This window comes from Harpia harpyja, chromosome 6 (genome assembly GCF_026419915.1).
Source record: "Harpia harpyja isolate bHarHar1 chromosome 6, bHarHar1 primary haplotype, whole genome shotgun sequence".
Classification (NCBI taxonomy): Eukaryota; Metazoa; Chordata; class Aves; order Accipitriformes; family Accipitridae; genus Harpia; species Harpia harpyja.
In genome coordinates this window covers 4,490,072-4,511,744 of record NC_068945.1, presented here as the reverse complement: position 1 = coordinate 4,511,744, position 21,673 = coordinate 4,490,072, and the positions used below count along the sequence as shown (strand labels likewise).

General features: G+C 48.7%; 2 protein-coding genes across 3 annotated transcripts; both read left to right on the top strand.

The window, feature by feature from the left end:
• The first annotated feature begins 216 nt into the window (after positions 1–216).
• On the top strand, positions 217–11,202 carry LOC128143507 (probable G-protein coupled receptor 19). 2 transcript variants are annotated; one of them, XM_052790808.1, is made up of 3 exons: positions 217–534; positions 7,103–7,206; positions 9,790–11,202. In XM_052790808.1, exon 3 carries the CDS (start codon positions 9,810–9,812, stop codon positions 11,052–11,054), a length of 1,245 nt encoding a protein of 414 aa, XP_052646768.1. In that variant the 5' UTR covers positions 217–534; positions 7,103–7,206; positions 9,790–9,809; the 3' UTR covers positions 11,055–11,202. The 2 variants fall into 2 exon arrangements, with proteins under 2 accessions (XP_052646768.1, XP_052646767.1); XM_052790807.1 differs by lacking the exon at positions 7,103–7,206.
• On the top strand, positions 11,058–19,861 carry LOC128143509 (probable G-protein coupled receptor 19). The gene is made up of 2 exons (XM_052790809.1): positions 11,058–11,125; positions 18,597–19,861. Exon 2 carries the CDS (start codon positions 18,617–18,619, stop codon positions 19,859–19,861), a length of 1,245 nt encoding a protein of 414 aa, XP_052646769.1. The 5' UTR covers positions 11,058–11,125; positions 18,597–18,616.
• Positions 19,862–21,673: the final 1,812 nt, after the last annotated feature.

Below are 21,673 nucleotides of genomic sequence, written 5' to 3'. Positions count from 1 at the left end.
CCTGCCTTCCCCCGGGAACGGGGGGGACCCCCGCCGAAAGGCCCGGGGCTGGGGGGGGGGGTGGCGGGGTGGCGGCCCGGTGTCCGCCCCGTCGGGGCTGCGGGTGCGCGGGCGGGCGGCGCGCCGCTGTCCGTGGTGCTGAGGGACCCCGAGGCGCCCAGCCCCGGCCGGGGGGGGGACGCACGGGCATGCCGCCCGGGGTGGGGGGGGGAAAGGAGGGAGAGGCTGGGTCCTGGGAAGGGACTGCCACATGATCCGCGTCCCACATGACACAGAAAGAAACTGGTGGCAGCAGCCAGCTCTGCGAAACGTCATTTTTTTTTTTTTTTTTTTTCCTCAGTCAAAGAAGAGGGGTAGAATACCCCATCCCTCCCCCTCAACCAGATTTACAAATATCCGGGCAGAGGCAGCTACAGATGTGAATATACTCTGTGGTTTCCAGCATGATTGGCACCTTCCCAGAGGTGCCTTTGCTTGGGATAACAAACGGAGAAAGGACCAGACCGGCGCCTCTGGGATTATGCTTTGGAGCAGGTACGTGGATGGATAGGTGCTGTGCTGAACGGTGCTGTGGCTAAAGGGATAGTTCTCTTTGCGGAGACAAGCGAGATGATCTTTTCCAGTAATTTATCTTACGTGTATTTACTTATGTGCATTTTAAATTCTTGGGTTTTAGCAAGGAGGACTCATTCCTCAGGAGCAAATGCTCTGCGGGGCTTGAATTTTAAGCTGATTCTGCTGAAAGCACAGAGGTGTGTAGAATTACTGCAGAATAACTATCTATATTTTCTGCACAAATCTACATTCTGTATATCTATATTCATCATTTTTAAATTATGCCACTTATTTGTCTTAAAACAATCCCCTGACGCGATCAGGTCGATGAAAGCAGAAAAATACTTTTGCTGAGATGGAGCAGACCAATCGGCCCATCTGTTTTTATCTATCTCTAGATCCATTCAAACAGCTTCTTCCTTCCTCGTGTTATTGCACTAAAACAGGTGGGTTTGTATTTTTCAGCCATTAATTTGAAATCGTCCTTTCTGAAAGCATTGTCTCCCTTCTTCTGTGTGGGTGCCTGGATGCAACTACTTAGGGAAACACCACAGACATAGTAATCTTTGCTTATCTGTAGCCAGCAGAGGCAAGAAGGCTATTCCGGTTTTGCTAATTCAGGCACATACTCTCTAGGAACGCATAGCAATATTTTTCATTTATCCAGCTGGCTTCCAGCATGTCAAACAGTATGTTGGCTCCACAGAGTAATGGAGAAGTAAAACTGCCTTCTGCTTTCAAAAGGCCATTTGTGTGTATGAGGCAGGATTCATAGCCAATTCTTTCTGGCAAAGATTTTCAAATGTGGTTCTTGAAGATTTGTTGTTAAAGCTGCTGCTAATCACTTAAGCAAGTGGCTTGTTTGCAGAGAAATTGGGTGCCAACCCAGAAGCATCCTTAAAAGCTAATCTTTTGGGGGGTGTCTAAATATGGATTTTTAGAAGCTTGATTTACGAGTTTATTTTAAATGTCCTGGTCTCAGATGTGTCAGTAAGGGGAGGAATTTCTATACCTTAGACACGTTTGGGGAGCTCTGCTCCTCAGCTTGAAGTAAGAGCCTGCAGACTCTTACTCCCCCGCAGTTCTCCTGTGAAGCCTCTGTTGGCAAAGCTGTGCAGTGCAATTCCCCCATCTGGGTCATACCGTATGATCTCCATCTGCATTTTCCTTTGCAGCCCCACCAGGCATCCTCCCTCAGGTGTTTAACAGTTTGGAGAGCAATTTCAATCAGACAATGTAGAATAACCCCCTAAATCCTCAAGTAGAGTCTTCTTCTCCCCCTCCCCACCATAAACACAGTTCTCCCAGCACCAAAACATGATGCAGCTCTTGTGTTTTGGGGATTTCTCCATTCCAGCAGCTTCCATCACTCCCTAGACTTTCCCTCTGACAGGCAGCCAACACAGTTCTTGCAAGTGGCACCCTGCCCAAGAAGACATCTCCAGTTCGGGGGTTATCAGCAGGCCAGCATCTTGCCACAGTGGCTTCTCCTAGCCTGATTTTGTCCTCCCTGAGCCTAGCTCAGCTGAGACATCCCTTCCAACAATCATCTCTGCATCAGGCATTCCAACCTAACTGTGGGCTTTGCATGGCCTTCAGCCCTCCCGGCTTCTCCAGCAAAGTTAGTATAGGAAGCCTATGAAATGCTCTCACTAATGGCCATATCCTCTGACGGAGGCCCATGGGAACGTTCTCCTACTGCTCATTCAGGTCTCCTCCTCCTATTCCTATCAGATAAGTCCTCCTGGAAGCATCTTAAGATCTCCGGCAACTCTATCCCTAGCATGATTATTAGCCACCAGTGGTACCCCACTCTCTGTCACTGTATCTGGCACAGGTGACCTGTGTCATGTGTGCGCTAGATCCACGTTACTGAGAAGGGTCAAGAGCCATATTACAGGGCACTCTCACATCCCAGCACAAATGTTTGTACCAGTGTGAAAAATCATGTTACCATATTAACTTCTCGTGTGCTGAGAAAGCAGCTTTCACAAGATTTAATATCAAGAATTCATTTCTATATGACCTTTTCATATGGAAGCAATAAAAAAAACTCCTAAGGTTTCCCTAGGAGGAGAACTTGTGCTCACTGCTAGTGAGAGGGTGAGCTAAGCTGCTGGAGTCCTCACTGAAGCTGCTGGCACATTCTCCCTGTGGGGGAGACGACACTTGGTGGGGAGAGGGTGAGAATTTCCAAGAGATGGGCAGAGAAATCAGCCAAGCCTGAGATTCACCACAGCTTATCTGTCAACACCCACCATTGCAAACCAGCTCTGGTAAGCACTGCATTCCTCACATCAAGCAGAGGAGCGTGCTGTGTTGTGGGCAGGGCCTGGTGTTGCCAAAAAATAATGTGTGTGGGAGAGAGCATCTATTTTTTTACCTCTGAATCAGCAAAGGGTCCAGCCTCGCCATGTCCAAGGACAGACTCAATCCCCATTAAGGAAGGCATGCAGCCTGCCAAGGTATATTTCAAGCTTCTCCACACTCTTCTTGGACAACTCCAGTAGGTGGAACCTATTTTGACAGCAGAGTTAGAAATGAGGTCGGTCCCTCTTCTCCTTGCTCCCACTTTTTCATGCCCCCACAGTCACACTGGGCACAGATCTGGGTTCTGCCATCATTTTTAGAACAGTGCTAATCTGGGGTTTTGCCTACTAGTCACAGCAATGGGAGGATAGAATAAAGCTCTGAGACACTTAAAACTTGGTGGGTCTTTCCTTTGGGGAAGAAGAGTTACATCTATTACAAGAGACTCATAACCACTGTGTACCCATTTGTAAACAGTGTGTTGCACTAGTTATGCTCATGAGGTAGTAGCCAGAGCACCGTGCTGTGTGAGTCTCCTATGATTAGCCAGACCAGGCTGTAGGCAAGAGCACAGGAGAGAGATGGAAGAAATAGGCAGTCCGACGGTCATGGCAAACCCAGCAATTCATTCGGCACAGCCCAGGTCTGTGGAAGGAAGGCTGTGTCCTCCCTGGGCCTTACAGATGACCCTACCCTACAGCTACTGGGGATGAACTTCTCACTGCAAATGACCCTGCCTATCTCTCCAGAAAGGTCATCCTTTCTACAGATCAGAGGGTTGCAAACTCCACGTGTGCTTCAGCATAGCCCTGGCTGAAGAGAATTACACCTGTTCCCTCGCTCTGCAGAAGCTGATGAGGTGAGGGTGTCTATCTGGGTAGTGGTGAGCACAAATCTGGGTCATATTTTACCACTTTCTGTCCCTGAACAAGAGCACGATGTTGGGTATAAGTGGAATCTGCAGTTACTTTAAGGGCTCCTTCCCACCACCAACAGAGAATAAACACACTTTTAGGGCTTAGGTGCATGAATAAATTACTGGGTCTTAGCAACTCACTTCAGGTTAATAGACCTACGGTGACTGCCTGCATGTCAGTCTTAACCCGCAGTAAATACATGAGAAAAATTCATTCACTTCAGATGCAGGAAAAATCCATTGCTCCCAGAACGTTTAACACAACAATGAGCTTCAAGAGATGGCACCATCTCCTAAGGACACTCAGCCAACATGCAGTAACTTGTGAATTATGTATGGTTTTGAACCCTGAATGTTCACCAAAATCATGCCACATGGATTTGCCCTGGGCCAGGCCTCGGACCCAGTGCTACAGGTCTGCACTCAGAGTAGTTACTCCAGACATGAGCTGATAGACCCAGAAGCAATACATGGACCAGGTTCTTGGTCTAGTTAGTTACTGCATGGCTCACCACTTACTAAGCTCAGTTAAAAGGATAAAGCTGAAAAAGGATTCTTCCTCAGGCAACCAGTACAAGGAATATTAATTGGCCCCAATCCCAGCAAGTGTTGCAGTATTATATCTTTGTTCTCAGCTTTAATACCTTGTTAAAATAGTCAGGAAAGAACAGGAAGAAACAATGAAGGTTGATGGCAAAGAGACTGCCCAGTTGCCCTTAGTTTCCTCAAGCATACAGCAGAAAAATCTTGTTTAGATTCATGCTCATGCAGTAGCTGAGTATAACATATATTCTTTAGACGTGCTGGAAATTAAGAACATTTCCTTCCTTTATTTGATTCTATCCATATTTCCTGCTCCCATGACCACCCTGCAATACAGGCTAGGCTCTCAGATGCTGATATAAGATGCAATAAAATATATCAACTTACATCATCAGTTCAGTTCAGAAGCTTTTACCATAAGTTGAGCTGAGACCACATCGGTACTGAAAGCTTCACATCCACAAAACAGCCTATCTACACTGTCATATGTCATACCATCTTTAGATGCAGAAGAGGAATCTCCACCAGCTGGCTAGAGCCAGGGAGCACGCAGCAGCATATGAGATATGGGTATGGATCTTAAAAGTTTTATTACATTCAAAACATTTCATTCTCCTGATAAAAAAGGGGCAGATGTTTTCTATCCCCATGCACTGGAATGCAGAGAGTGAGGAAGAACACACTTCACATCAAGAGATTTTCAAGCTTTGCTCAGAAGAGCTGCCCAGAGAATAGAAAAGCCTTCGTAAGAGGAACAGAGCAAATAGCTGAGCATTTTTATGAGCACTAGACCAGAGAAAAGAACTGGCAGAGAATCCGTGCGCTTACAAAAGCATGTGTATCCGCATTCCTCCACTGGAAGCAGAAGTACTAAATGGCCTCAATATGCACACAGACATGTCTGCATAGCAAGAAACAGAGAGAGGTTAACACATTCTGTGCTCTTCTATAAAAGGATTATTACATTGAGACAATGCACACACAGGGCAGTTAATTTGAATTTAGGCAGGGATGAATGTCACCTTCTAGCATCTTACACACAGACAAAAGTGTGTCGTCCCCCCCCCCCATTCTGATTCAATTTACTCCCACTTCTAATGTTGATTAAACTCAGTAGGATGAAGCATTCCTCTTCCGGTCTGGCAGCTATTCCTGAGATATTCTTCAGAGAGGGATATTTATGGAGTAAATGGCCAGCTTAATGCTTTTGAAATAATTTGCTGGGACAAAGCTTGCCTACTGTTTTGCAGTTATGATGCAGAGAGGTAAAATATGTTGAATAAAAAAGCCCCTCTGATAGTGTCAGGTTAAGTAATGCACAATGATCTGTTTCTTTAGCTAGCTTTTTAATCCTAAAAAACCGTGGTTGGAAAAATATGTTTATTCTTTTGATTAAACATTTTAAAAGCCATTTATTGCATTCCTTTGTGAATCTTGTTAGGTTTTACTCTTCCAAATTGCAATGGACACTACATTTCTAGACAGGACAGTAAACAGGCAAACACGTAGTAGCTATGCCATATGGTCTTTATGCAACAGCGAAGTAGACGTGGCAGTGATTTTATGAAGTTCTTGTGGCTCAAATACTTCATCTCCAAGTAACAGATCTGTTTTGGAGACTTAGCAAGAATATGTTTCCTTTGCTATCAACCCAAAGGAATAACCCTGAAAATGGAGTGTTTGGGCCTTCAAACTGCAAATTAAGGTCCATAAAACAGGAACTGTGGCACCAGGAAATCCCTGTTTGATGATTATGAGTCATTTCACATGCCCTTTTTTTCCCAAGCAAATGCAAAAAATTTAGGGTTTTAAAGAGAAATACAGGAAGTCCTTATACCAGGATTAAAAGCATTCCTGCTCTAAAATATTCAAAAGAAAAAGTGAGATTTTTGGCACTGCTGCATCCATGCAGACCCATAATTACTAGAAAGTAGCCTTTCACTCAGCTCAATGTTAAATACGTTTAAAGGGAAAATCAAACAAAAGCATTTTTGTTAAATAAAAATGTAATTAGGCCTCATATATTTGCTATACATAATTTTTACTTTTTGTGTTTCTAATATCTGATTATTGACCTGCAAGGCAGAGGGAGACTAAGGAGCTCACCAATGTTTTCTTATGGATCTGATATTTGCAAGTTGAACAGTTCACTAACACTTAAACCATATTTCAGTAAACGATGCAGCAAACAGGGACATGGGAATCGGAGATACATAATGTAGCAAGATACAGAATCTCTAGTTATTTTTTTCTCTAGTGGTGCATATGCTGAGCTTTTCTTGCTCCTACTGCCATTAGGAGAATTACTCATAATGCAGAAGTTGAAGTCTCCACTATAAAAACCAGACTTGCCCACAGAAGAAAAAGATACGCTGGGCCATAGACACAAAGGTTCTTAGTGCTAAATCAAGGCATGATTTTGATCTCAGTGCCACCTAGGAAAAATAGGGTTGAATAGGGACCCTTCAATATAAAAGAAAATCAGCTTCTGGTCCATTAGAAGGAAAAATCATCTATGACTAGGAATGCAGGCATCTCAGAGCACATTGGTTAATCAGATAGCATTTACTTTTAAAAAAAAATAAAACAAGTAATTGCTGTTCAACCGGAAAAATCTTATGCTCAGGGTAGTTAAAGTCCCTATTATTGCACTTAAATTTTCACCTGGACCTTGTGGGCAGTGTGCTGAATGACTTTGGATTTTTCCAAGGAAGAAAGCATGACAAAATGTAGTATTACTTGCACCTGTGTTCGGTGCTTCTTCTGTTTTCCTTATAGTGAGGAAACCACCACCAGCGACCCGTAACCAAATACTCTGGCTCTCACCACAAGCATATGGTCTCCGGTGAAGGGTGGCACATGGGAAGGCTTCTCTCGTTCAGGTATTGCTCCTTCTGTTAGCAAAGCTCCGACACAAGACAGCTGGCTACATCTCTTGCCATTCTCCCTCCTCTGCAGGCACCCACCGGTTAGCTCTCCACACACGCCTCTGAGCTTGTTACACGCTGTTCCCTCCTGGGAATGCCTGTCTTCTCAACGGCGTGTTTGCAGGTAACCCAAGTTCTCCTGTAAACAGCCGTTGGTCTGACTTTTAGCCAAAATGCAACAGAAAAAAAGTACTGTTTGAGTGGTACAAGCCTGTAACTATTTTGGGGTTCAGCTACCTGCATAAGTAAATGTCTCAGGTCTGAACAGACACGGACAGCAGATTTGGCTCACCAGGAGAAATATCATGAGAACAGTGTTAGCGAGTCTGCATATTTTAACAGTTTAGGAAGGGCGTTTCATTCTTGTACCTGAATTCCACTGCTCTTCAATATTGGTCAAGAAATTTCATCTGGTTATTCTTCTACGAAGCTTCATTTGCGCAGCTGGTTATTTTTAAATAGCACATACTTCTGCATGGCAAGAAGGGAAATTAAGGAAGAAAATTAGCCCATAATGTTCTTTTCTATCTGGTTAATAGGCCCCACATGTATTATTCTATTACAGATAATTCTAACATGTAATTTAGCGGGTTGTACTGTCAATGCATCCTGCCACTCTGCCAGAGACAGCAGCCCAAATACCCTGCAGACAGATGATGACGGCAGGGTATCTCCAGGGGAGCAGATCCACCCGATGGAGGGTGAGGAAAGGCAAGCAGGGGCTGTGTGAGAAACCAGGAATCATCTGCCAGGCAAAGCTACTAAGGAAACGATGAGGGAAGGCAACTAAGGATGAGGGGAAAGCGAAGGCCAGGCTGGGCAGCACCCGCAGCCCTCCAGCAGAAGACGGGACGAGGGGCAACGTATCACCTGCAGACAGTGCCCCTTGCAGGCGGTTGGCAATTCAACCACCATGACACCCACTTCTGGGTCTCATTACTGATGCCCCCAAGTGTTATTTTGACAGGAGAATGCCATGCAAAAGTCCTTGTTTAACACGCCCCACTGAAACAAACCCAGTTGTTACTAGACTCAGACTGCTTCAGCTACGAGTCCAAATTAACCTGAGTCACGTTTTAGCTCTCAGACACTACCTGCATGGGAAAGCTGCTAAATAAGGCCAGCTGCTTTGGGAGCAGCGTTGGTGACTCAGGCGCTGACCCACTTTCCGATGATGCAGAGTCAGCAGCTGGGCACGGTGCGAGGTGGGGAGGAGAGGCGCAGCGGGGTCCTGCGGCAGCCCAGCGGAGGCTACGCAGAGCGGCTGCGTCCATGCAGCTGTGCCGCGCTGCTCTCAAGCACACTCTGCATTTTCGAGTGCCCTTAATCTATGCCTGTGCTGTGCAGCTGATTGTACATCAAGCCTATTCCTGTGAAACACGCAATGTTATATTCAGAGCAGCTAACGAATAGAGTCTAAAATGCTAGAGGAAAAAAAACACATCAAGGAATTAATACATCTTTTCCTCTTCCACATCTGACTATTTTTTTGCGTTGTGTTATTGAAGATGACATGCAAAACAGCGCAAGGAGCAAGATCCCAAATTCATCCAGTGGCTTTGCGCTTTCAGGCTCCACTCTGAGTAGGCAGACAAGGATAAAGTAATTGGTGATAGGTGCAGAGCTACAGTAGGCAGAGCAAAAACATCAGCAAAATACTGAAAAAACCCTCAGTAAGCAAAGCTGGGAATTTGGATCACTTGGAAAGCTGAGAAGGATGGTCGTGGTTTTTTGAATGAGTCCATTTGGCTTCTGGGATTAACTTTTTGATCTTCCGGTCATTAATTGAATCCTGATTTATCTTGCACAGTATCAAGAATCTGGAGTTAAGCATTCACACAATATACCCACAGAAAGAGACTTTCTGGTTCTAATGACTAAGACCCTTTGCACTCCTCCTTAAAAAATGAGGTCATAGCTATCACATACCGTGATGTGTACCATAACTACCACAAAGGACCAGCCACAATTTGATCCCAGAAGCTGTATTTCAGTGCTTGCTTAGAAAAACAGAGGTCGCTTAAGCATCCAGGCAGGTGAAAAACACCATCTAAAAAGTGGAAATATTACTTCCCATTCCACCTCTCGGTATAGGAAACACCTCCCTTGTCTCTCTACTTGACGCATTTATGTCCAGTCAAGGGAGCAGGGACACTGATGGTCTGGGGTTTTGCCACCCCCACGGACACTGGGAAGTACACCTCGTTTTGGGGCTCGGTGGGGCATATTCCGCTCACTCGCTTTGCAGGTCACCAGCACTGGTGAAACTGCACCCCAGTCTCTAGCTGTGAAAGGGACATTTCTCTTTCAGAGGACAGAAGTGCCTGTCCTGAAATAGTCAAGCCAGTAGCAAAAACCCGCAGGAACCTTAACGGCCTCTGCTGTACCAGACAGTCTCACCGTATATTTCTGACCACTTCTCTGAAATCTACTGCTTTAAGTAGCACATATACTACTCAAAATTACCTTTCCTTGGCTAAGGTAGGTTTTTCACACATGCTTGTTAAACAGCACCTTTTCTCTTCTCTCTTTATGCAGCCTGAGCAAAAGACCTGGCCATGTTTGTCCACAGCATGGATAACAGCAGCGCTCCTTTCCTTCTCCCTACCTTATTGCTCCTGCTGCAGAACAAGAGCTACCCTGAAACCTCCACCCCTCCTGCTGGCCACAGGGTGACCGAGTCACCCACAGGACCCCCCTCAAGCAGGAACCACACTGTCTTGCAGTATCAACTGAGGCTGGGGGAAATTGCGGCAGCCAGCATGGTTTTGGGAGCGTTGTGGCTGGTCTCCGTCTTCGGAAACTCCCTCGTCTGCTTAGTGATCCACAGGAGCAGGAGGACGCAATCCACCACCAACTATTTTGTCGTCTCCCTGGCTTGCGCAGACCTTCTCATCAGTGTCGCGAGCGTGCCCTTCGTGCTGCTTCAGTTTACCTACGGCAGGTGGATGCTGGGGAACGCGATGTGCAAGCTGGTAAGGTACATACAGTACCTCGCCCCTGGCGTTCAGATATACGTGCTCCTCTCGATATGCGTGGATCGATTCTACACTATCCTCTACCCCCTGAGCTTCAAAGTGTCCAGGGAGAAAGCCAAGAAAATGATCCTGGCCTCCTGGCTCTTTGACGCTGTATTGGCATCACCGGCTTTCTTCTTCTACGGCTCCAACAGTGACGACCACTGCAACTTCTTTCTCCCCAGTTCTTGGGAAGGAGCCCTCTATGGTGCCATCCACCTCTTGGTGGTGTTTCTGATCCCTTCCATCCTCATTATCCTCTTCTACCAGAAGGTCATCAGGTACATTTGGAGAATAGGCACCGATGGCAGGACTGTCAGGAGGACAATGAATATTGTCCCAAGAACAAAAGTGAAAACCATCAAGATGTTCTTAACGCTCAACTCGGTCTTCCTCCTCTCCTGGCTCCCTTTCTACGTGGTACAGCTGTGGCACCCGCAGGAAACAGACTACAGAAAGAGCACCTTGCTTTTCCTGGCCGTCACCTGGGTTTCTTTCAGCTCTTCAGCCTCCAAGCCAACCCTCTACTCCGTGTATAATGCCAACTTCAGAAGAGGGATGAAAGAAACTTTTTGCATGTCCGCCATGAAATGCTACAGAAGCAACGCATACACCATCACCACCAGTTCCAGGATAGCCAAAAAAAATCACGTTGGGATCGCAGATATCCCAGGTCCAGCCAAAACTGTCACCAAAGATTCCATCTATGATGCTTTTAACAGAGAAGCAAAGGAAAAAAAGCTTGCCTGGCCTATTCAGTCCAATCCCCCAAATACGTTTGTCTAGTTGGCTTCATTGCTTTGAAACATTCCTACATACCCCCAGAACAAGGAGCTTTCTCTCAGTTTTGAACCAAGGTATATTTACGTGTTTTTAACACAACTTTTAGGGAAGAAAAAAAGATGTTTTATTTTATTAAATGCCTTGATTTTGATGCGTCCAGTCTATTTCGTTTCAGTTCAGTTACGTCCTGCTTTTTGGAACCGCTCTCCCTGCATCACGAGCATAACCTTTTCACAAAACAGAAAAGTTCTTACACTCTCTAAATGTAGGGGGAAAAGGGAAACGGAAAACACTGCTTGTTTTTCATCCTTGCACATGGGCCACGGTGTAATGCATAAATGCATAAACGCATAAATCCACCCAAAGCCATCTCTACTTCCTTTCATTAGGTCCCCGTGAATATCCTTGCACTGGGGTTTTCCTCCTTGTTCAGACCCCAAGGGTAAGATGTCCGTACGTGGGCGTTGCTGGCCTAACCCTGAGCCCACCCACATCAGTGGTAAAATTCCCACTGCCCCGGTAGGGTCAGCATCAGGCCAGCACTGAACGCTTTTGCATCTTCCTCGGTGTGCCTCTCCAGAGGTCTCGTGGTCCAAACCGCCCGAGAAAAGTCCTCCCCTTGGTCTGGCCCTCCCCGCCTCCTCTCGAGCTGCTTCTACACCCAGCCTGCTGCACCCACCCAGAAGCCAGGGGTGGGCACCACCTGGGAGAATCATAGAATCATAGAATCATAGAATCATTTCGCTTGGAAAAGACCTTCAAGATCATCGAGTCCAAGCATTAACCATGCCCCCTAAACCATGCCCTGGAGTACCCCGTCCACTCGCTTTTTGAATATCTCCAGGGATGGTGACTCAACCACTTCCCTGGGCAGCCCATTCCAATGTTTGACAACCCTCTCAGTAAAAACATTCTTCCTACTATCTAACCTAAATCTCCCTTGCCTCAACTTGAGGCCATTTCCTCTTGTCCTATCTCCAGCCACCTGACAGAAGAGACCAGCACCCACCTCACTACAACCCCCTTTCAGGTCGTTGTAGAGAGCGATAAGGTCTCCCCTCAGCCTCCTCTTTTCTAGACTGAACAACCCCAGATCCCTCAGCCGCTCCTCATAAGACTTGTGCTCCAGGCCCCTCACCAGCTTGGTTGCCCTTCTCTGGACACGCTCAAGCACCTCTATGTCTTTCCTGTAGTGAGGGGCCCAAAACTGAACACAGGACTCGAGGTGCGGCCTCACCAGTGCTGAGTACAGGGGAACAACCACCTCCCTGTTCCTGCTGGCCACACTGTTCCTGATACAGGCCAGGATGCGATTGGCCTTCTTGGCCACCTGGGCACACTGCTGGCTCATATTCAGCCGGCTGTCGACCAGCACCCCCAGGTCCTTCTCGGCCGGGCAGCTTTCCAGCCACTCTTCCCCAAGCCTATAGCGCTGCATGGGGTTGCCGTGACCGAAGTGCAGGACCCGGCACTTGGCCTTGTTAAACTTCATACAATTGGCCTCAGCCCATCAATCCAGCCTGTCCAGATCCCTCTGTAGAGCCTCCCTACCCTCAAGCAGATTGACCCTGCCTCCCAACTTGGTGTCATCTGCAAACTTGCTGAGGGTGCACTCGATCCCCTCATCCAAATCATCAATAAAGATATTAAACAGAACAGGGCCCAACACCGAGCCCTGGGGAACACCACTTGTGACCCGCCGCCAACTGGATTTCACCCCATTCACCACGACCCTCTGGGCTCGGCCATCCAGCCAGTTTTTCACCCAGTGAATAGTGCACTTATCCAGGCCACGAGACGCCAGCTTCTCAAGGAGTATGCCATGAGAGACAGTGTCAAAGGCCTTGCTGAAGTCTAGGAAAATAACATCCACAGCCTTCCCCTCACCCACTAGGCGGGTCACCTGGTCATAGAAGGAGATCAGGTTGGTCAAGCAGGACCTGCCTTTCGTAAACCCATGCTGACTGGGCCTGATCCCCCTCTTATCCTGCACTTGCCATGTGAGTGCTTTCAAGACAAACCGTTCCATAATCTTCCCCGGTACCGAGGTCAGGCTGACAGGCCTGTAGTTCCCCGGATCCTCCCTCCGACCCTTCTTATAAATGGGAGTCACATTGGCAAGCCTCCAGTCCTCTGGGACCTCCCCTCTTGACCAGGAACGCTGATAGATGATAGAGAGTGGCTTGGCAAGGACCTCTGCCAGTTCCCTCAGTACTCTTGGATGGATCCCATCAGGTCCCATAGATTTGTGAGTGTCCAGATGGTGTAGCAGGTCCCTAACTAATTCCTCCTGGATTAAGGGGGGTACGTTATGCTCTTCATCCTTACCTTCCAGCTCATGGGGTAGAGTACCCTGAGGATGACTGGACTCACTACTAAAGACTGAGGCAAAGAAGGCATTAAGTACCTCGGCCTTTTCCTCATCACTGGTTGCTACGTTCCCTTCTGTATCCATTAAAGGAAAGATATTCTCCTTGGGATTCTTTTTACTGTTAACATATTTGTAAAAACATTTTTTGTTGTCCCTTACGATAGTGGCCAGATTTAGTTCTAGCTGAGCTTTCGCTTTTCTAATTTTCTCTCTGTATGATCTAACAAGATCCCTGTACTCCTCCCAAGTTGCCCGCCCTTTCCTCCAGAGATGATAAACTCTCCTTTTTTTCTTAAGTCCTAGCAAAAGCTCCCCATTCAGCCAGGCCGGTCGTTTTCCTCGGCGGTTCGACTTGCGGCACATGGGAATAGCCTGGTCCTGAGCCACTGAGATTTCCTTTTTAAAGAATGTCCATCCCTCCTGGACCCCTTTGCCCTTCAGGACCGTCTCCCAAGGGACTCTCTCAACCAGTGCCTTGAAGAGGCCAAAGTTAGCCCTCCGGAAGTCCATAGTGGTAGTTTTGCTGACCACCCTCTTTGCCTCACCAAGAATTGAAAATTCTATCATTTCATGGTCACTAAGCCCAAGACGGCCTCCGACCATCACACCTCCCACCAATCCTTCCCTGTTCGTAAACAACAGATCTAGCAAGGCTCCTCCCCTGGTTGGCTCACCCACCAGCTGTGTCAAGAAGTTATCTTCCACACACTCCAGCAACCTCCTAGATTGTTTACTCACTGCTGTGTTGTATTTCCAGCAGATGTCTGGAAAGTTAAAGTCCCCCACAAGGACAAGGGCACACGATTCTGACACTACTGCCAGCCGCTTGTAGAATGTTTCATCTGTCTCTTCAACCTGGTCGGGCGGTCTATAACAGACTCCCAGCACAATATCTGTCTTATCGGCTTTCCCGCTCATCCTCACCCATAAGCACTCCACCTTGTCATCAGAATCGTGTAGCTCTGTACGGTCAAAACATTCCCTAACATAGAGAGCCACCCCACCACCTCTTCTACCTTGCCTATCCCTTCTGAAGAGCTTGTAGCCATCCATTGCAGCACTCCAGTCATGGGAGTCATCCCACCATGTTTCCGTGATGGCGACTAAGTCATATCTATCCTGCTGCACAATGGCTTCCAGCTCCTCCTGTTTATTGCCCATGCTGCGTGCGTTGGCATAGATGCATTTGAGCCGGGTCATCGAATCCACCCCTAACATCGGCACGCTGCCCCCAGGCTCATCTCTGGTGCACCTAGTTTTATCCCTTACCCCCTTCGAACCTAGTTTAAAGCCCTTTCTATGAGCCCCGCCAACTCATGAGCAAAAATCCTTTTCCCCCTTTGAGACAGCTGGACACCATCTGTCGCTAGCAAGCCTGGTGCTGTGTAAGCCTCCCCATGATCAAAAAACCCAAAATTCCACCTATGGCACCAGCCTCTGAGCCACGTATTAACCAGGTGTATTTTCCTGTTCCTTTCAGTGTATTTCCCTGCCACTGAAGGGATTGAGGAAAACACTACCTGTGCTCCCGATCTTTCTACTAATCATCCCAGTGCCCTGAAATCCCTTTTGATTGCCTTTGGATTCCTCTCTGCAATCTCATCACTGCCAATGTGCACAGCCAGCAATGGGTAATAATCAAAGGTCCGAACCAGACCAGGGAGTTTCCTGGTAATGTCTTTTACCCAGGCCCCAGGGAGGCAGCAGACTTCCCGGTGGGATGGGTCAGGTCTGCATATCGGGCCCTCTGTCCCCCTTAAGAGGGAGTCGCCTACGACAATGACCCTCCTTTTTCTTTTTTCAGAGGATGTGAGAATGCGTGGGGTTGCCCGACTGGGCTTAGGCACCTCCCTAGATAGGGCTTCATCTACACCCTGATCTTCACTGGCCTGGTCCTCAAGTTCCAGAGCCCCATACCTGTTGAGTAGGGGCAACTGGGAAGGTGAGGGAGACCGGGAGGGGACTCGCCTGCCTCCCCGAGCAGGGACCTGTATCCATTCCCCTCCATCTCTTAGGTCCCCTCCTGCCTGGTGGCAGGAGGGCAGGGGAACCTCCGCTTCTTGCGGAGCCTCCATCTGCTGCCCCTGCCTCAGGGATGGTAGGGTGTGGTGTGTAGGGTGTGGGCCCACCAATCTATCTCCCTCTCACACTCCCTGATACTCCTCAACCTTTCCACTGCCTCCTTCAGCTCTGCCACCAGGCTGAGCAAATCACTCACCTGGTCACACCTCACACAAGAGGTGTCCCCGCTGACCTCCATCATTTCTGACAGACTCAGGCACTCCCTGCAGCCAGACACCTGGACAGCTGCATGTTTACATGGGACCTCTGTCTGCGTTGCCATATTTTTCCTAACGATGGCTTTCCCCCGAGGGGCAACCATACCTGGGTCTCCCTCCGGGCTGACACCCACCACTTGAGTAGCCTTCTCCAGCTGGGAAGAGGGGGGGCTGCGCCCCGCCTGCACGCCCTTCCTGCACGAACCGCCGCGCGAATTGCCGCGCCACGCCCTTTCTGACGCGCCACGCCCTGTTTGCCCGCCCTTCCCCGGCGCTCCCGGGCCTCGGGAACCTCCCTGTCCGCCTCAATCTAGCGCTTAGCCGCCGACTTACCGTTGCCTCTGCTGGCCTCGCCGCTGACTGAACGCTGCTGACCGTTACGCCACGTTCAAATCCGCGTTCAAAGACCTGCTCATCAAAAGGAAAAGGGGCCACGGCTGTACCAGGCACCCAGGGACTCCTCACGTCTTAAATTCAGTGCGTCTCCTGGCCTGAGCCCCTTCTTCTCAGGTACGCCTGTGGCACCTGCAGCAAGCAGTGCTGTTTCCCAGGCAGGAGCAGGAAAACCAGCTCTGCGCTCACACGCTCGCCTGACGGCATCCTCCACGGGTGCGTGCTTGAAGAGGTCCCAACAGGCGTTCCAGAGGAGACAAGCCGGCAGGGAGCGGTGCCTGCAGGTGCAGCCGGCTCCTGCTGCTGTTTCTCTGCCAGCGCAGTGAGAAAACAACCCAACGGGACCGGCCGGGGCTTCGGTCCTGGTGGCAAGCCCTACGTCCCAGCTGAACAAGGGGGTAGGCACCTCTGCCTCGTGGGCATGTATACCTTGGGCCCACCAGCTTGAAGACTTTACTCTGGAGGTGAATTTGGCTTGCTCCACAGGGCATGTAGGTCTACTCCTATCATGAGGATGAGGGAACAACACCGGCAGGTCCCAGCAGCTGTATTTCAGTGCTAGCTCAGAAATACAGAGGTCACTCGAGCGGCCAGGTGGGTGAAAAGCACCGTCTAAAAAGGAGACGGATTGCTGACCCCGTTAGCATTAGGGAGGCGTTGTAGCCAGCAGCAATGAGAGTCCGTGCTGGATGACTGCTCTGTGCTGCTTTAGAGAGGTAAACACTGAGGGCCCCCAAGCCCAACTACTATCCACCGGTCCTAGGGAGCTGTTTGGCAGCTAACAAACAGAGCCATCATCTCCTTTAAACCCAGTTTCAAGCTCCCTTCTTGCCTCGCGCTCACTGACTTGGTGACGTTCACTACCCAGCCTCAGAGCCGTGAAGGCTATGTGTTACCAGTACCCAGGCAAGGCAATGTCTGTACGGGGGATGGAAAGAAGGAGGAAGGACTGCAAGCAAGGGTCTGGCAAGCAAAGCAGGGGATCTGCTGGGAAGGAAAAGGAGAAAGGGGGGACTGGAAGCTGAGCCATTCACATTTAAAAAGAACAGCAGGGCTTGGACTCGGCTGGCAACCCCCGCACCTCTGCAAACCCACAGGTCGTGTCGACAGAGGATTGCTGAGCTTAGAAATTTGGCACATCCCAAGGCCCAGACAAGGCGACTGGGACCCTTCCCAGAGCTGGGCAAGGGTTTCCCCGTGACACAGCTGTGGGCAGAGGTTCCGTGTTCTGTGTGGGTGTCAGTTGCTCAGGGCAACCCTTCAGTTGCCCCTTGGGTCACCCACAGACCTGCAGAACCTGCAGCTCGGTGGAGGACGGGCTTCGCTCGGCAGCCGGCCTCGACAGGGTGAGCTGCCAAGAGTCACACTTGCTGCTTGGGAGGTCCCTGACCAAGGTAAGGACATCAACCCTCTCCCCGGGTTTTCTCCAGCGCACAGAGAGCCTCGACGGCTGACACGGCAGTCGCATCTAGTAGCGACAGTTCTACCGACACAACCCGAGGCTCTGCGGCTGGAAATCCCCCCACATCTCAGCTGGACGAGGACATTTCCCTCCTCCCCCAGAGTCTTCCTTCCGAATCAAAACTCTGCCGTTGATAAAAAAGTCTCCTGCGGGTTTTGGGAAGAGGCTGTCGTGCCACCTTGTTCTCAGGGTGACAGAGGGAAATGCTGCCCTCGATGGGGCGCCTAACTTAAGAGGCAGAAAGACGTGCGGGGACAGCGCTGATGTTCAGGGCGGATGCTTCAAGGTATACAATGTCCCGCTCTTGATGAAAATTTCCTCGCTGTGGGAGGGCTGAGGAGGATTCACGGTGAGGAGCACCCACCCAGCTCGCTGCCAGTCCTTCCACTGTGCTCCTCTTTCCTTCGCCTTCAAACCCAGACCTCGCTTACCTACCAAAATTACCTCCAGAAACACAAAGATTCAGGGATAGGAGGGATATTAACACCAAAGTTACTAACGATAGGATGGGAGGAGGGTTGGGCTGCTAGCATCCTTATCGATGAAGATGTCCTTATCGTGGAAAATATTACTTCCCATTCCACCTCTCGGTATAGGAAACACCTCCCTTGTCTCTCTACTTGACGCATTTATGTCCAGTCAAGGGAGCAGGGACACTGATGGTCTGGGGTTTTGCCACCCCCACGGACACTGGGAAGTACACCTCGTTTTGGGGCTCGGTGGGGCATATTCCGCTCACTCGCTTTGCAGGTCACCAGCACTGGTGAAACTGCACCCCAGTCTCTAGCTGTGAAAGGGACATTTCTCTTTCAGAGGACAGAAGTGCCTGTCCTGAAATAGTCAAGCCAGTAACAAAAACCCGCAGGAACCTTAACGGCCTCTGCTGTACCAGACAGTCTCACCGTATATTTCTGACCGCTTCTCTGAAATCTACTGCTTTAAGTAGCACATATACTACTCAAAATTACCTTTCCTTGGCTAAGGTAGGTTTTTCACACATGCTTGTTAAACAGCACCTTTTCTCTTCTCTCTTTATGCAGCCTGAGCAAAAGACCTGGCCATGTTTGTCCACAGCATGGATAACAGCAGCGCTCCTTTCCTTCTCCCTACCTTATTGCTCCTGCTGCAGAACAAGAGCTACCCTGAAACCTCCACCCCTCCTGCTGGCCACAGGGTGACCGAGTCACCCACAGGACCCCCCTCAAGCAGGAACCACACTGTCTTGCAGTATCAACTGAGGCTGGGGGAAATTGCGGCAGCCAGCATGGTTTTGGGAGCGTTGTGGCTGGTCTCCGTCTTCGGAAACTCCCTCGTCTGCTTAGTGATCCACAGGAGCAGGAGGACGCAATCCACCACCAACTATTTTGTCGTCTCCCTGGCTTGCGCAGACCTTCTCATCAGTGTCGCGAGCGTGCCCTTCGTGCTGCTTCAGTTTACCTATGGCAGGTGGATGCTGGGGAACGCGATGTGCAAGCTGGTAAGGTACATACAGTACCTCGCCCCTGGCGTTCAGATATACGTGCTCCTCTCGATATGCGTGGATCGATTCTACACTATCCTCTACCCCCTGAGCTTCAAAGTGTCCAGGGAGAAAGCCAAGAAAATGATCCTGGCCTCCTGGCTCTTTGACGCTGTATTGGCATCACCGGCTTTCTTCTTCTACGGCTCCAACAGCGACGACCACTGCAACTTCTTTCTCCCCAGTTCTTGGGAAGGAGCCCTCTACGGTGCCATCCACCTCTTGGTGGTGTTTCTGGTCCCTTCCATCCTCATTATTCTCTTCTACCAGAAGGTCATCAGGTACATTTGGAGAACAGGCACCGATGGCAGGACTGTCAGGAGGACAATGAATATTGTCCCAAGAACAAAAGTGAAAACCATCAAGATGTTCTTAACGCTCAACTCGGTCTTCCTCCTCTCCTGGCTCCCTTTCTACGTGGTACAGCTGTGGCACCCGCAGGAAACAGACTACAGAAAGAGCACCTTGCTTTTCCTGGCCGTCACCTGGGTTTCTTTCAGCTCTTCAGCCTCCAAGCCAACCCTCTACTCCGTGTATAATGCCAACTTCAGAAGAGGGATGAAAGAAATTTGTTGCATGTCCGCCATGAAATACTACAGAAGCAGCGCATACACCATCACCACCAGTTCCAGGATAGCCAAAAAAAATCATGTTGGGATCGCAGATATCCCAGGTCCAGCCAAAACTGTCACCAACGATTCCATCTACGATGCTTTTAACAGAGAAGAACAAGGAAAAAAGCTTGCCTGGCCTATTGAGCCCAATCCCCCAGATAATCTCATCTAGTTGGCTTCATTGCTTTGAAAAATTCCTACATACCCCCAGAACAAGGAGCTTTCTCTCAGTTTTGAACCAATGTTTATTTAGGTGTTTTTAATGTAGCTTTTAGGGAAGAAAAAAAGATGTTTTATTTTATTAAATGCCTTGATTTTGATGCATCCAGTCTATTTCATTTCAGTTCAGTTACATCCTGCTTTTTGGAACCGCTCTCCCTGCATCACGAGCATAACCTTTTCACAAAACAGAAAAGTTCTTACACTCTCTAAATGTAGGGGGAAAAGGGAAACGGAAAACACTGCTTGTTTTTCATCCCTGTGCATGGGCTATGATGTATAAATGCATAAAACCACCCAAAGCCATCTATACTTTCGAAACAGACAGCCTTTTTTTTTTTTTTTTTTTTGCAGTTATTAACCTCATTAATTATAACTGGACAGATTCTGTGTGTGGAATATTGATTTCTTTTCTTAATTTCCATAATACTGTCCAGCAGTACAGTAGCACACCATCAGAAAACACAGGTAAGTATTCATCCATAAAATGAAGTCAGAACTAGCATCTGCCTGGTGAATTCCCCTTACTATGCTGGATCCATGTGCTCCCGTGAGCTGGAGCCATGGAATGTCCAGCCCAGGCTGCTGCACTCCTCGCCAGGAAAGTTTCCATTTTGTCTTTTCTACAATGTTGACAGGAGAGTCCTGCAGGGCCCAGACCTGAGTTCCGTCCATCCCAGTATCCTATCATTGACCATAGCCATCAGCTGGTACTTGAGAACAGACCGTAGGAAGCAGGGTAGGAAGCAGGGAAGCTACAGAGCACTTACTCTACTGACACCTCATTCCAGCCTCCGGCAGTCACTGCTAAGAATTAACACCCTTCACAGGGTAGCTGCCTAAAAGTGGTGCCATTCAGTAAATCCGGACCAGATCGAGAATGGGCCTAGTCACAAAGTCCCAAAGACTGGTCAAGAAGCCCCACCCTGCTTGCTCAGGCCCTATCTGAGCGGATTTCAGGAGACTTTTGCCTGAGACTCAGGGATTTGACCTCTTTTCAGCTGAGGATCTCAAGCACTTGCTTCCTATTCTCTATTTACTTCTCACCTAGCTCTGACAAAGTCAGTAGATGGTGAATAGTTGATCCCCACCCACTCTCTCTTTGCCAGTCTTGGGTTTGTAAACCTCTATCACGTATTATCTCAGTTATTTCTTTTCTGTACTAATGTCTCATCCTACTCAGTCATTTCTTGCACAGAACCAGCTCCAGACCAGGCTCTCCTTGGAGCACCTTGATGTAGCAGCCAGGGCATGGCCAAGCATCCTCAAGTTCAAACTACCAGCAGCTATTTCACACTCAAGTCATCCTAAAAGCATTGTGGACACTTTGATCCCAGGCATTAAACTAGGCAATAGAAGACTGTGCAGGTGTCAGCTATCCCTCCACATACTCCTATTTCAAAATCTTAAGCTCCCTGCTGTATGTTTGAAAGAGACATCCTCATCCACAACCTCCTCAGAGAAGGATTATCTTTTTCTTCTGCTTTCAGAGCAAATGTGGCACAGCTGGGTTCCTGTTCATGCCTGGGGCCTGGAAGTGCTGCAGTAATGAAAGTTAATAGAACAAGAGAAGCGAGTGCTACAGGGTGTATTAAACATACTTGAGTATCTCCCTTTCCCGTCAGCAGGGAGCAGAAGCACACGTGTGGTGGAGCCCCAGGCTGACATCCTCTGACGAGACTCTCATGCTGGCATTGTGGGTGGGGAAACTCCTTTGTTGAGAAATATTCCTGCATGTATGGTAGAAAACTTCCTTCCTCCTCCT

Coding starts and splice junctions, on each gene's coding strand:
- LOC128143507 (XM_052790807.1), top strand. CDS start 9,810: ATGTTTGTCCACAGCATGGATAACAGCAGCGCTCCTTTCCTTCTCCCT.
- LOC128143509 (XM_052790809.1), top strand. CDS start 18,617: ATGTTTGTCCACAGCATGGATAACAGCAGCGCTCCTTTCCTTCTCCCT.